The 15,100-nt window shown below is 52.7% G+C and overlaps 1 protein-coding gene across 26 annotated transcripts in view; it reads right to left on the minus strand.

Moving 5' to 3' along the window:
* KCNMA1 (potassium calcium-activated channel subfamily M alpha 1) overlaps positions 1 to 15,100 on the minus strand; it is a 746,603-nt gene that overhangs the window by 518,550 nt on the left and 212,953 nt on the right. For all 26 annotated transcript variants that reach the window (XM_027596063.1, XM_027596088.1, XM_027596077.1 and 23 more), the window contains exon 2: positions 2,950 to 3,111. In XM_027596063.1, the coding sequence (XP_027451864.1) occupies positions 2,950 to 3,111 (162 nt within the window). The remainder of the gene's footprint in view (positions 1 to 2,949; positions 3,112 to 15,100) is intronic.

Below are 15,100 nucleotides of genomic sequence, written 5' to 3' on the forward strand. Positions count from 1 at the left end.
GGGTTCTGAACAGGCAGAGCTGCTTTCTCGTGCACACTGAGACTTCCATGTGTAATCTGCTCCCTCCTCAGAGCAAAGCCCTGCCTTCTCCTGAAGGAGAGGCCTGTTCCGGAGGCACTGCCCGGAACTCCCAGACGCCTGCTCTCTGTGCAGCTGAGCCTGCTCTGCTCTGAGTGAGCCAGGGCGGCATGGGCAGGATTTTCTCCAAGGAGACCTTCAGAGAGAAGCTGGCGTCACGGGAGGCTGAGGCAGATGGTGCTCCTCTGGGCAAATGTTAAGAGAATCAGGCCAAACCGCCTCAGGACCTAATTGGCTCAGACAGTAATGTCAAAATGTCACGGCCAAAGCAGCGGCTGACAGTGGCTTAGAAAAAGAAGAGGCATTATCTTCAACTGGGAAGTAATGACATAGAAAGAGCACTAGATGGGGAGTCCAGAGGCCTGCAGGTCCGAGCCTGGTGGTGTCACTTGAGGCTGCATATTCTTCAGCCAGGTGTTGCCCTTCCTAAGCCTTGGGTTCCTCGACTGTAAGACAGACATGAATTCATTGATAAGACTGGCTCACTTGCTTCCTTGTTTGAACCCCTACAGCCCAACAGCAAAGTAGGCGATATGGAACAAATACAACATGGCGCTCGCCCTTCAACCTGATCATAATGTGTAGGGCCTCACACAGAGCCTGTCTCACAAGAGGCTCTCAAGAATGTTTCGTGAGCAGGAATATCAAGACGGCTACTGGTGCACTTGGCCTGGAAGTTCTGCTTCCAAAGCACGTCCGCCCACCTGCCTGCACCAGGTGGGGCTCGTTCAGGCCTTGCTGCAGCGGCTTCGCTGGCGGCCTGTCCCCTAGCACCAGAGCTCACGGTCCTCACTGACCCTAGCCCCTTAAGCTCCCACCTCCCCAGTCCACCCTCCACCTGTCCGCTTGTATTTCTCTCTGCACAACCTCCCATCGTGATGCCCCTCCCTCAAAATCTCCTTTCCCTACAAAATTCAGTCCAACTTCTTCAGCTGGGCATTTGAAGGCCTGGCAAGCTGTCTCCAGCCCACCTTCCCAGGCTTCTGTCCCCTCTGGTGGCTTTGTGTTCATGACCTGGGCCTCCCTCCGTGCCATGCCCTTTCTCTGCCACCCCTTCCCTCCCTCTGGGATGATCCCCTCTCCTCAGTGGACACTCATGATGTTAGCTCACAGTTCAAAGCTCAACTCAAATACTTTCTTATTGTTTATTATTTAGGTATTCTCCTCAGATTCTGGCCCACTAAGTGGTCCCTTTCCTGTTCCCAAGCTTTTATCTTTGACATCTTCTCTGTCATCAAGCATGGGCTCAGTTCATCTTGAAATGGAAATTTTAGCTCAAAGGCTCTCCTCTCTATGAACTGCCACGAAGGCTTGCTTGATGGTCTCTATGTCCCCACGCTCAGCGCCCCCCACGCACACCCACACAATGCTTGTACTCATCATGTTTCTCCTCCAGACACTCCTTCAATAACTTTTGTCCATGGTGCAATGGAATTAGATCACTCCTTGTTTTCCATAGGGCTGGAAAAAATGCCTAGCCAAGTCATCCTCGGTAACTCTTGGCTGATGCTGATGAAGATAATTAAGGCTGTCTACAGTGGCCACGTGGAAGTGACAGGCATCGCATTTGGGCAACCAAAGTGTCTGCTGAACCTCGTCCACCATCACTACCACAGGTACAGAATGAGCTGCCTGCATTTCTTCCCACATGAGTGCCCAGACCCGGAATTCAACCTCCACAAGCTTCCTACACAGAATCCACTCTTACACAAGCACAAAAGAGCAATGGAGCCTTTACCGAAGACTCTGCAGGGAGGTGAGGATGGGGGTAACATGGCACAGCCTGCAGCAAGCCACCTTCACTTGCTCATTAGACGCTCCGTGCCGCCAGGTCTCTCCTGGTCCTACCGACCCGGGTCATCTTGCTCCAGGCAGCAACTGGCCTCACTGGTTCCTCTCTCCTCCTCTCCCAAGCCCCAGCTTTAAATTTCTCCCTTTTCTATGTTGCCAGCAATTAACGTCAGCCACAGCTTCACATCCAGACCCTCCAGAAGGCTCGGCTCCTGAAAGCTCCCTCAGTTCATAGAACCTTGTCCTCCTGGAAGGCTGTTTGGCCACCACTTTTGTGACACGAGCATGACATTCAGTGTCTTCTCCCCTCCCTCAAGCAGTTTGTGAGATATTCATTGCAAACATAATATAGAGTTCTCCCCAAGAAGGATTCTGATGGGTGGAACTTTCACCACCTCCCTACACCTTTCGTCACCTCCTCACTGAGCTTTTGCCAGGAAACATCAAGGTTTCCAATGTCCCTACCTGATCTTTGATTCACCCAACTGTCAGGACATTCCCATTCATTCTTTGAGCCAAATGAGTCTTGACCAAGCCCCAGCTTCAGGCCCAGGAAGGGCAGCTTCCAGAACTGTAACAAGAAATCATTTGGAATACAGCATCCTTCTCAGGGGAACTCCTGTCCCAGAGCAGACCCAAGAGAGCCAAGAGAACTCTCTGGATCCTGGCATTTATCCTTTATGGGCTCTCTGCAGAATTCTGAGCACACATGTCTTTGACTCCCTTCTCCTCTCCAAGATTATCAAGCTGTGTACATGTGCGTCTGTGTGCGTGCTCATGTATGTGTGCATGCCTGTGTGTGCATGCACGTGTATACCTAGGCTGTTGGCAGAGGAAATGCTCTACATCCTCCCCAACAGACCCTTTGCCCCAGATGCTGGCCCACTCTGCAGATACCCCTCAAACCACTGGCTCATGTACACAGAGAACCCGGCCTCTACTCCATGACCCGCTGTTCACCCCCAACTTCCCAATAGCCAGAGGCCTGGAGAAGCCCCAGGAAACATGGCGTCCCTCTAAGCAGAGGCATCATGGACCAGACAGCAGGCCTCCCCGAGGAGGAGGGAGTTGGGGACTCACCAGGACTCTGCCAGTCAGTGTCTGGGCAGATATCATCACCCCCGCCCAGTCCTTCACGGAGGTCATCCAGCCGACCTCGGCTGCCGTTGCCTCCTCTTTTTCGTCCACTGGCTTGAGAGTGCCATCCGCCTGGCTTGAGCCATTGTTAATCTTCTGCGCCTCCTGGCAACAGAGAGAACAGGGTTGAGAATAGGAACCAACTGAACTCATTAAACACAACCTACCCAAAAGAATCAAAGTTGGAAGGGTCCTGGCTGATGGGGGAACTGGCTTGAAGGTACAAGGGGCAGGGAGATGGGATGCATGATGGCTTTGATTTTCTTTTAAATCTTTTTTTTTTAAGAACTTTTTCTTTATTTTCTCTTAAAATATCTGTGAAAGAAAGAATGAAATTATTCTCTTTCCACTTTAAAGGGGGAAAAAATTACTAAACTCAGGAGAGAAAGCATCTTGTCTAGGGTCATGGAATAACTACAAAGGAGATGAGGCTGGCATGCTGTGGTCTCCACCTGCCCAGCTTTCCTATCCTGCTCGTAAGAGCGCCCTGTCTTTCTTAAGAAAATCCCCATCTCCTCATCGCCATCTGTGTAGTTCAAAAGGAACTGAAGGCCCACAATGGCTCCAGGAATAGAGACTGATTAATTGGACCATCCCATCCCTTAAGCAAGAGCAACTGGGCCAGTGATGGTTACATGACCCATGCCAATCCAATACACCTCAAGCCTGGGAATTTTGCTGGAAAGAGTAGGAAAGGTAATCCTTCCCTGAGAATGAAGCTACCACAGAGGAAACTAGGAGAAGTGACAGAATACTGATGTCATTTGAACACCTGAATCCAGCTGTGCCTGAAATCCACACCAGAGCTTTTTAATTACAAAAGAGAATAAAATTCCCCTTCATGGCTAAAAACATGCTTGAGGAAACAAGGTTGACTTCTTTAGGTAAATGAGGCCAACTTGGGGTCCTAAATTGCATGCTTTTGTATGCATTCTTTTCTCCCACAGGGGGATCAAAGCTCTCCCCCACCCCCCCACCACCTCCCTCAAGTCTTTGCTCAATGAAATCTTCTCTGGCTACCCTTTTAAAATTCCAGTTCTGCCTTCCAACAGCACCACTTTTTCTCTTTTATTTTTCATTCATAGTCTGCCTCCCCCTACCAATTCCGGCATCCTGAGGGCCTAAAAGAGTGACTTGCATATAGGTGGCTCAATAAACATGAATGAATAAATAAAAAGGGTTATGAGTATCAGCCCCTCACTGGGCCTAGGATTGCCAAACAAAATACGGGACACCCAGAGAAAACTGAGTTTCAGATAAACAACAAATTTTTTACACGACACATAGCTATACTAAAAATATATTCATTATATAAAATTTAAATTTAACTGGGCCCCCTACTCAAATATCCACTGAGATTATTTTTGCAAGTATAGATGTAGAAAAAGATGCCGGCAAATTATGTTCAGCATTTAAAAGCTTAGAATTAAGTTTCAAAGCAAACAGACACTGGGGATCACTGTGAGTTGGAGCAAGGGAGAGAAACCAAGGCAGAGGTGAAAACCTTCGTCTGCAGTGAGTGGGGGTAGGGCAGAGTGAGGAAAGGACAGACCTGTACCCCTGAAACAAATAGTACTTTATATGTTAATAAAAATATACCCCCAAAAAAGAAAGAAAACAGAGATGAGATGCACGGGATGAGTCCTCTTGGGGATTTGCAGGCAGGCAGGAAGCTGCTCCTGACACAGGGTTCTCCCCTTCTGGCCTCCATGGGTTCAAGGGAAGCTGGGAAGCCAGAAGGTGCATCAGCAGAACTGGGTGCTCATGCTGTCTCTCCCAAGTGTATGAGGCCCCAGGGAGCTAGAATAGTCTAAGAGGAGGCCTGTGGTGGGGGAGCCCCAGGGTGGGCACACTCGGGGGCCACCTACTGACACTGTGGAGTCTGCTACCCAAGCAACCTAAAGCCAGTCTCAGTGGCCTGTTAGGACCCTGAGTCTTCACCATGTGGAGATTCTGCATAGCTAGGTGTCCTGAAAATCACAATAGCCCTGATCCAGAGCCCCTCACTATGAACCTCAGGAACTGCAGGTGTAGATTCAGCTCTCATGCCCCATGGGACACCCCCCCCCCATAGATGGGGACAATATGGCCTGCCGCATAGATGTTGACAGGACTAACCAGTGCCCAAAGGCATACAACACACTTTCAGTTCATTAGTCCCACCACCTCCTGCCTCTCCTTGAGCCACTGGCCCTCGAAAACAGTGATTCTCAAGTTCAAGTGGGCATCAGGACCACGTGGAGGCCTTGTTAAAACAGAGTGCTGGGTCTCATGCCAGAACCTGCATTTCTACCAAGTTCCCAGAGAATACTGATGCTTCCCATCCGGGAACCCCACTTTGAGAACCCCTGTCCCTAATCATGCTAACATGGCTTAATCATCCCTGCCCTGATCTAAAATGGGACATGGATCTGAACTCCCAGCTCTTTTCCAGTGTTTCCCTTCACCCAGGACAGAACCACCCGCTTCTTTCAGAACCAGGGCCTGGGGGTGGACAAGGACGAGGTCGGGGCAGGGCAAAGCCCTCAAATCAGAGGCTTTTGTGTCTCCTTCCGAGCAGTGCCCCCCCAGCGACGTGTCAGAGCTGGTCCATGGCCACAGGCTGCCCTCAGCCCTGGAGGCTCAGGCTCCACAGCCACCTGGCAGACCAGCAGACCTTGGAGGAGAGAAGCCGCATGGAAAGGGCCAGGAGCCAGTGAGTCCGCCCCAGTCACGGTGCTTTCAATGCATCAATAATTCAGAGCACAAGAGGTGTATTGCAGATAATGCCCTTTTGCTAGCCCTCTTAACTACTGTTTTACAAGGCATTCATTATTTTAATTACTTTATGATAGGCAAGGAAAAACACAGACTAAAGAAAGATAATGCCCGTGTCCTTATTTGCTGACACTAGATGCTGTGGCCTTAATTACCACATGTGGGAGGCAGGCCTGGGGGAGCAGGACAGCAAGGAGGCCGGAGCTCTGCAGAGCGTGCTGCCAGCTGGCCAGGGCAGCCACCTTTGGCCTGCGGGAAAGCCCCCCTCCACTCTGACCTCACTCCGGCCAAAGCATCCCTCGCTGGCAGCAAGTACAACCCCACGCTCTGGTGAAAAGAGGGCAGAGGCCCAGGGAGGTTGCGTCCTTGCAGAGACACACAGCAGGGAAGGAATGGTAAGGACAGTATAATAGTGACTGGCCACCATTTCTCAAGCCAGAACTAAAAATTAAGTGCTTTCCATGTATGACCTTACCCAGAGCTTATGATAATCCAACAGGCAAGTGGAGTTATCTCCATTTCACAAACAGGGTAACTGAGAACAGGTATTTCTCAGAAGAAGGCACAGAGCTTGAGAGGGCTGGAGGCAGACGGCCCACCAGAGCTTGGTCAGCTCTTCCACTGACAAGCTCATGAGCCTCACTTCCTCCATATAAATGGGGACCGGCATGCCGACCCCATCAAGATGGTGGCGAAGCTTATATCAGATCAACGATGTACAGGGTTTGGCCTGGGACTAGGCAGCTATAGTTGCGAAGACAGAGTCCCCATTGCTGGGACTGGTTGCCTCCAAGGATAGTCAGTTAAAACGGCACCACCACATTGATCGGTGGCCCTGAGAGAGACGCTGATGACCCTAGGCAGGACACTGACCCAGAGAGAAACCTTAATAAATAATTACAGAACGGAGGAAAAGTGAGTATAGGTTCTAACAGCTATGACTTTTCAACGAGGCAATGGGCCCCTGGGAGGGAAGGCACCATGACTTCTGGAGGGGCTCCAGCAGGAGCTGCGGGGCACCCCCCAGGACAGTGGGGGCAGGGATTCCTACACAGAGTGGACCCTGGACCAAGTGGCCCCTTAGATCCCTTCTGATTCTGAACTCCATCAGATCAGCCTCCCATTAGAGATGAGGAGACTGAGGGCCCGAGGGAAGCTGCCTCCTGGGTCCCAGGACACTGCTCTCTCTCCTATGCCCCCAGGACCTTCCTGGGGGGAGGGGTGGGGGACAGTGGGGACTGGTGCTTTGTTCTGAACCCGGAAAGTGGGCATCCATCAAAACTTCCACTTCCCAGTGCGGAGAAGGACTCAGCTACCCTTCCGGGAGGACTCCTGAGCAGGGTCAGGCAGGCTCCCTGGTATCAAGAGAAACCTGGCCCTGATCCCCACTCATCCTCCAGGGAGACCACTGTGTGCATGTCCCCCTGTGCGTGTGAGTGTGTGAGTGAGAAAGAGAGAGAGACCCCACAAGCTATAGGCTCAAGCTACCCCAGCCTCAGACAGGACACCAGAGATTTTCTGAAACGTAGACAAGGATGCCTTGGGGAGAAGAGAGGAATGTGGAGGAAGAAGGAGCAGGAAAGAACAAAACAGGGTAGGGCCTGGGGGTGTGTCCTGGAAGATGCAGATCTGGCTACAGCCACCCCCTTGACAAAGGGGCTCAGTCTTACTTCGGAGGCCACTCTTCCCTCCAGCCCTGCCCTCTCTCCCCACCAGAGTCTTCCGTAAAACAAGCCACAGCTGCCTCCTGCAGACAGCACAGGACATCTAATGTCAGTGCCCAGATGGCAGGTGGCGGGAGAGCTGCAGGGCGAGGGTGCGGGTCCAGGGGTCTGAGGGCACAGTGGACCAGTCCCCTCCTGCTGCCTGCTCATTCAGGCACTCTCCCACCGGCCTCACCCCTACTGTGCCTTCTCCCTATTCCTTCAAGCAGCATTCCCCTCGGTGACTTCCAATTGGCCCTCCTCTGTCATCTGTGGCCAAGGGCCTGACCAGACCACGCCCACCTGGTGCTCACTACACAGAGCACACATCGGTTGGATGCTCAGGGATTTCTCCTGAATCATAAGATCAAACACCAAAGCGTCAGAAGGGATCTCAGTAATCCCTTCGGATGCCAACCCTCCTCATTATACACATAAGAACACTGCGGGCTGGAGGGGAAGCCACATGCCCAGTGCCCCCCAGCCCAGGCAGGAGTGACCCCCCCCAGCCGCCCCTCTTGCTCTTATCCTTGCTACCTCCTGGGCAAGATGATGCATCCCCTCAAATGCAGCCCAAAGGAACCAGCCACTCCCAAGCACATCCCTCTGCTGCACCAGCCTGCAAGCTGGAGTCTGGGTGTTCCTGGGACTGGCAGAAACCACTGGGCCAGGCTTCGGGTGGAGGGGCCATGGCAGGAAGCAACGTTTCTTGTCTTCAAAGGGCCTGGCGCTCCCCAGCAATGGGAGTGGCCTAGCCCAGGGCTGGAGAGCAAGCCCGTTCTAATCCCAGGACTCCACACCCCCAGTCCTCAGTTCTGGGCCCTCTTTCCGTCTCTCATCTTTCCTGTTTTGGACCCAATATACTGCAAACTTCAGGTCTGTGGTGTGGTAGGAAGAACTCAGAGGATCACAATACTCGAACCCAAGTCAAGCTTTTCTGGATGGCCTTGAAGTCAGTTCATTTCTCAAAGCCTCTTCTATAAACAGCAATGAGTGCTGCCTTGTGATCTGATAAGGTGAAACATAGCACTTAACTGCCTTATGGGAGGGGGGCGGGCGGGTTGACAGCAGCATTGCTGTCTTCTGGTTTGGATAGGAAGCAATGCTGTTCTGGAGAAAGGAGTCCTGGACCCGAAAGCCAGGCCTCCCAGAACACATGGTTCAACTCTCAGATCCCCACCCAGCTGCATCTTGCAGGGCAGGGCCCCCATTATCTCCCTGAGCCCCAACAGGATGTTGGAATTGCCAAGTCCTGCCAGGTGGCCCACTGTGCTGGCCCAATCCTCCTGTGAGCTGCCACCGCACCTGCTCCTGCCTGGCTGGGCTCGCTCACCCTGGGGTACACTCACACCCACACCTGTTGGGCTGAGCCTGGTGCCAAGGCCACCTTGGGCACCACACCTGCTGGGCGACTGCAGAGGGGATGGGGGGGCGTCAGCTGCTGGGAGGAATTCAGAATGTCCTCACGGCTCCCTGCTGGGGCTGCCCGCAGAAGCTCCGAGGCTGCCTCGGGTTTGATTTCATCTCAGTTCTCTGGACACTGGCTCCTCATCCCAGATCTGGGAAGTGGCTTAAACAGTGCTCATCTGGGAGGAAAACTACTCCTAAAAATGTAAGTCAGATCGTGTTGGTGCTGTTCCAACACCCTCCTGTGGCTCCTCGTCCCACTTGGAGGACAAGTCACAGCCTTCACACAGTCCAACGCACCCAATCTGCCGCCATCCTACGAGTCTCCCACTCACTCACTCTATCCAGCCGCGTCAGCCTCCTTGTGCTGCCAGAATGTTCCAGACCACTCCCATCTCGGGCTAATTGCACTGGCTACTCCCCCTGCCCCCAGAGAGCCCCACAGCTGCTTCCCTCACCATTCTCAGGTCATTGCCACCTTATTACTGAGAGCTTCCCTGCCTGCCCTGTTGAAAGTGACACCCCACCACCACCACCCCGCGCCTTGGCTCTCTTCCTCCTCAGAGCATTGATACTACTAGCCTGCCGACGTCGGTCCTCTCTTATTGTCTGTAAGCTCCATGAGGGAAAGACTCGACATTTCTCTCTAGTTCACTGCCATGTCCTCAACAGCACAATGCTGTGAGCTCCGCGGAAGCACCTGCTCCATCTTGGTGAGGGACAGGAGCAAGGGAGGGAGGGAGGGAGGGAGGGAGGGAGGGAGGGAGGGAGGGAAGGAAGGAAGGAAGGAAGGAAGGAAGGAAGGAAGGAAGGCAGGCAGGCAGGCAGGGGGGCAGAAGGAGAGCTGCAGCAAATGGGAAGTCAGTTCCAGGCACGCACAGCATCTAGAACAGGTAGTTTTACGAATCAGTAGTAATGATACCGCTGCTGACTACCGTTGCTGAGCATGACTGCAGTAACTCTGTGGCAAGGCTATGAACGCACTCGTCGCCGAGGAGGGCCTAAGCAGTTGGCCCAGGAAGACACAGTCAGGATTTCAGCCCAGCTGTCTGATACCAAAAAGAGGTTAACACCTGTCCTGACATCCTCGCAGGGAGAGCGTGAGAAGCAAATGGGATCATGTGTGTGGAAGGATTATGGACTATTGCAAAGGGCCCATGAAAGGTTTATAATCATTAGGAGGACTCAATCTGCACCACTCCAGGGTGCCGCGTGGACCACAGAGACCCTTCTGCAAGGTCCCTGTGCCTTGAGAGGGTGGTTAAATCAAGGACAGAGACACATGGTTCCTTTCTCGGCCAAGAACCAGCTTGGAGCCATAAATCACCCTTCGTGGAGCAAATGCATTGAATCAGAAATGAACATGGCCAAGCTGACAAGCCGTGAAGCCTTCCTCCTAAGCACTGAGGTGCCCGACGCAGATGTGGCCGGAGGAGGAAATGCAGGTGATCCTGAGTCCTGCAGGGCCTGAGGTACCTGCAGGGTGGGGCTCTGACAGGGACCTGCCTGCCCCGTCCCTGGGGGCTGTTGGGTGGGGAGCACAGCAGGGGCAAGAGAAGCTCCATCCCAGGAAGTCCCACGCCTGCAGCCTCTGCCCAGAGCTTTGCACCGCAGGATGTTTCCTGGATGCTCAGTTTCCTCAGGGCTGTGGGGGAAGGAAGGGCTGGAAACCCCGTCCGTCTTCTCCTTGAGTCTCACAGGGAGTCCCACTCCGCCCTCACGTTTCCCTGTTCACCATCAGAAACTCATTTCCCAGAGTCTGCATTGAAGGATTCTGTTACTGAGTTATCCCTTCTGGGGATAACTGCCTGGGACCCCAACCCTCACCCCGTCTCCAACGGCAGCTCCCCACCTCTCCTGCACACTCTTGTCCTTGAAACTGACCCAGTAGTCCCGCACGCAGCGACCCTCAGCTGAGCACAAAGCAGGAGTCTTTCTCTCTTCCTCGAGGACTGGGGGCGGGCTGAAGTGCTCGGGGCTGAAAGTCAGGAAGCTGGCATTCTAGCCCCACTTGGCCCGGAACACGCTGTGTGGCCTTGGCCAGTCACCGAGCCTCTCTGAGCAGAGCCCTCATGTGAGAAATGAGATGGAGCAGGGGGTTAAGCCCATAGTTTTCTGTTCCTGGGGGCCCAGCCTCATGGATTCTGTGAGGCACCCCAGGGGGTCAACAAGGGAGGGCAGGAGAGGCCAGACCCCCGTGAAAATCCAAGCACCCGCATACTGAGCCGTTTTCACTGCGTAAGGTCCCGTGCTAGACTGTGTCTGAGTGAAGTGTTTTCTGTGGGGGCTACAAAAGTTTGAAATTCAGAGGAAAAACCCATAGGCCTATTGTAGTTTTGAAAGACGCTTTTTACTTCGTGGTGCCTGGGTGGCTCAGTCGGTTAAGCGTCTCCCTTTGGCTCGGGTCATGACCCCAGGGTCCTGGGATCGAGCCCCACTTCAGGCTCCTTGCTCAGCGGGGAGCCTGCTTCTCCCTTTCCCAGTCCCCCTGCTGGGCTCTCTCTCAATCTCTCTCTCTCTGTGTCAAATAAATAAATAAAATCTTTAAAAAAAAAAAAAAGAGAGAGAGAAAAGATGCTTTGTTTCATGGCAATGATTATGACATTCTGGGGGCACAGTCTTGCCTAAGACCCAGAAATGCCTGAACGTCAGTATCTATAAACGCACGGGGCTCCCGGTACCTCCATGCAGGCCACTGTCTTGCTTCCTCCACCTCAGGCCTAAACGCTGGGGAATTGTCCTCCAGACACCCCCACTCCTTCCAAACAGGCCAAGAGGAAATCCCTTCATGGCAGCCTCTTTCACATCCTGGGCATGTGGCCCAGCATGGGATTCTCCCAGGTACTGATAATCCTACATATTAGGGATTAGACCGATTACCTAAAGCAGCTCAGGCAAATAAAGCATAATGTGGGCACCACCAGCTGGGATTTTCATGGCAAGAGCTCTGCTTAGGGAGGAAAAGGAAGACGGGGTAGCCCTGACACTCAGGGGTGGGGGAAGAAGGGCAGCTGAGGATCTGGGCCCCACCTGGAGTTGGTATAAGCGGTTGGCGATACTGGCTTCTATCCTGGACAGGTTCCAATTATCCGGCCCCTCCCTTGCAGGTCAGAGCCTCCCCTGCACCCCACGGCCTCCCCATCCGCCTCCCCCAACCCGGGACCCCACACGTGCAGGAGGCTCCACGTTGGTGCCAGAGGAACCTACCCAGCAGCTATCACCTTTGCCAAAACCTACAGGCCCCGCCTCCAGGGAAGGGGTACAGCACCCATAGACTCAGGCCACAAGGGCTTTAAAAGAAGCTCGGACAAAGCCAAGTGCTCTGGGATGTCAGGAAACCACCCGAGCTTACTAGGTTTCTCCGCCGGTCATAAGATACTTTATCACCACAGGCATTTTTAGCTATAGCTTCCCGGGTGCACTGTCCGGTTTCTCACTCCTAGGAGCCCCCTGGGCTGTGTGTGAATAACTGCTCTTCATAGGTCTTTGTGGGGAAAAAAAGGTGACAGCAGAAAAAGGCTGGGTGACCTTTAACAAGGCACTTAGCATCTTTGTGCCTCAGGTTTCTTTGTCTCAAATTCAAAGGGGCTGTGTAAACGCTCCCTGAGGCTCTGTCTGGTTTGCAAAGCGCCCGACCTTGAGGTCTGGATGGCAGGCCCCTCACTTGCACGTGTCCCTGAATGTGAAGGGCTGGGCGAGCAGGGGGCCCTTTCCGGCCCCTGTCAGGCAAACACCGAACGTGAGCTGCTCGCCAGTCTCCTGGGGCACTGAGGAGGCTGGGCTGGCCCTCAGGAAATCCTGCCTTGCCTCCTGCACCCACAGACCATGTCCTCGCCGGGCAGTTTTAGACCATCTTATTCAATCCTCACAGTAAGGCTGTAAGGTAGGAATGTCATGAGACTCCGAGAGGCTGAGTAATTTCCAAGATCACTCATCTTACAAGTGGCAGCACTGAAATTTAAGTCCAGTCTATTCTAAGACTAAAGGCCATGTTTTTCTTCTATTCCTTGCTGCCTCGGGATAGGCAAAATGTGCAAGGAAGACATGGGATCTCCTCATAAAATGCTGCTTATTACTACTACTGAAACAATCATCTTATGCCCCATGGCTTCTAAATAACACAATTTTGTTGTTCAGACATCTAACTCTGGTCATGCCGTGTGTGGATGGGAAGTTGGAGAAATGGCCCAGGGAAGGCAATTCCAACCCAGGAACAGAGTAACCCATGAGACACAATGTCCCATAGTGAGATGTGTTCTCAAAAGGCCACATTTGCTGCTTAAGCCTGAAAGTTAACCCCCAACTTTTAGGACGGACGTATACATCTCAGCCACTACTCCACACATGCAAACTAATAATCTCCTCCTGCAATTACCGTACAAAATGAGAACATACATGACAGTCCAGGGTTCACTACTCAGGCCTCAGAGACTTGAAACTGTATTAGCAGAGACCCTAGCTCTGGTCCCTCAGCCAGAGCGACCCAGGCTGGGTCCCAGTGGGTCCGTTCTCCTGCAAAGACATGGCCTGCACCTGCCCCGGGAGAATGGCTCATTAACCACCTAGACGAGAAAACTATCACAAGGGCTGATTCAGAAGACAAAAATCACATTTGTTTTTTAGAGGCGGAAAAATTTGTAATCACACCAGGCAAGTGAGCCAGGGCCAAAAGTTCAAAAGGATTAATAACAAATGTACTTTTCTGAATGTAATGTCTTGGTTGGTGAATCCTGGGAACAAGATTGCACGTTAGACACTATTATCCCCATTATGAAAATGGGCAACTGAGGGGCGCCTGGGTGGCTCAGATGGTTAAGCGTCTGCCTTCGGCTCAGGTCATGATCCCAGGGTCCTGGGATCGAGTCCCGCATCGGGCTCCCTGCTCCTTGGGAGCCTGCTTCTCCCTCTGCCTCTCTCTCTCTCTCTCTCTCTCTCTCTCTCTGTCTTTCATGAATAAATAAATAAAATCTTTGAAAAAAAAAAAAAAAATGAAAATGGGCAACTGAGGCCCTGGGGCTCTCTGAAGGTCTACGGTCAGCCCAGCGACCTTCCAGATCCATCCCTTTCCTTTGCAGGAAGAATCTTGCATTTTACGGGAAGGCCATCTCGCATGCCTTCTTGCTTCAAGGAGAGCGCTCAAACCCCTTCAAAAAAAAAAAAAAAAAAAATCTTTTTTTAATGAAATGAATCTCAGGGTCACAGGGCCATAGAGGTCAAAGTTGCAAGGGACTTGAGAACTTGTGCAGTCTGATTCCGTCCCTTCGGAAAGGAAGAGCCAAGGGTCACGGAAGGGTGGGGGGACCTTTTCAAGGAAACGCAGCCTGTTCATACTGTAGAGAACTCCACGTGGCTGAGAGACGGCACGAGAAGCACGGGAGGCACGGGTGTTGTTGTCAGAGAGCCAGAGTCGGCCTCCTGGCTTCCCCTCCTACCCACTGTGCAACCTAGAACCCCACCCTAGCCTCCGTTTCCTCGCTGGAGAGACAGGCTCACAGATGCCTTCCTCAGAGAGTATCCGTGAGGGTCAGCCATCATGACAAACACAGAGCAGGAGGTGAGGGCTCAGTAAACAGCAGGTAATATTACCAGCTGCGTACCAGACTAAGCACTCGTAGGGCCCTAGAAACAACCGGCTCAAGGTCCCACAGCTAACAGTGCCGATCGGGATGGGAATCCTTATTTTCCAAACAGCAAACCTCATTTCTGTCCACTTCACCAAAGCGGAGGCCAAAGCTGGCTTCTAGTCAAGACAGACTGGAGATGCAATAACTAAGACCCACAGGAAATCCAAAACCCTCATTTTCATAAAAGGAGGCAGAAATCTCCATGTTGCAGCCAAGTTAACTTTTATGACTCAAGTTGGTGGGGGGAAAAGGCACAGGAATCAAAACAGGGATGTGGGCGTGGTGGGGAACAAATGAATGCTACCCAAAGACAAGGCGTTTTCACGTCTGAGGGACCGGTTCATCCAGTCAGGGAAGTCATGGACTATTCCTCTCTCCCACCTTCACCCGGCTTCGGAAAAGCAGCCCGACACCATTTAGAATGTCCCCACTTCCAGAGGAGTTACTGAGAGGGAGACAGTAGAGGGTCAAGAGGGGGGGAAGCAGAAGGAAGGGAGCCCATTGCCGCCTTGTGGGTCAGGAAGAGGATCGGGCCCATGTGGGCTCTCACTCTCCACAGCAAAGGATCCTGGGAGGTTGGCTCACAGGCCCTCTGGACCCAAG

The sequence above is a fragment of the Zalophus californianus genome, chromosome 15 (genome assembly GCF_009762305.2).
Source record: "Zalophus californianus isolate mZalCal1 chromosome 15, mZalCal1.pri.v2, whole genome shotgun sequence".
Taxonomy (NCBI): domain Eukaryota; kingdom Metazoa; phylum Chordata; class Mammalia; order Carnivora; family Otariidae; genus Zalophus; species Zalophus californianus.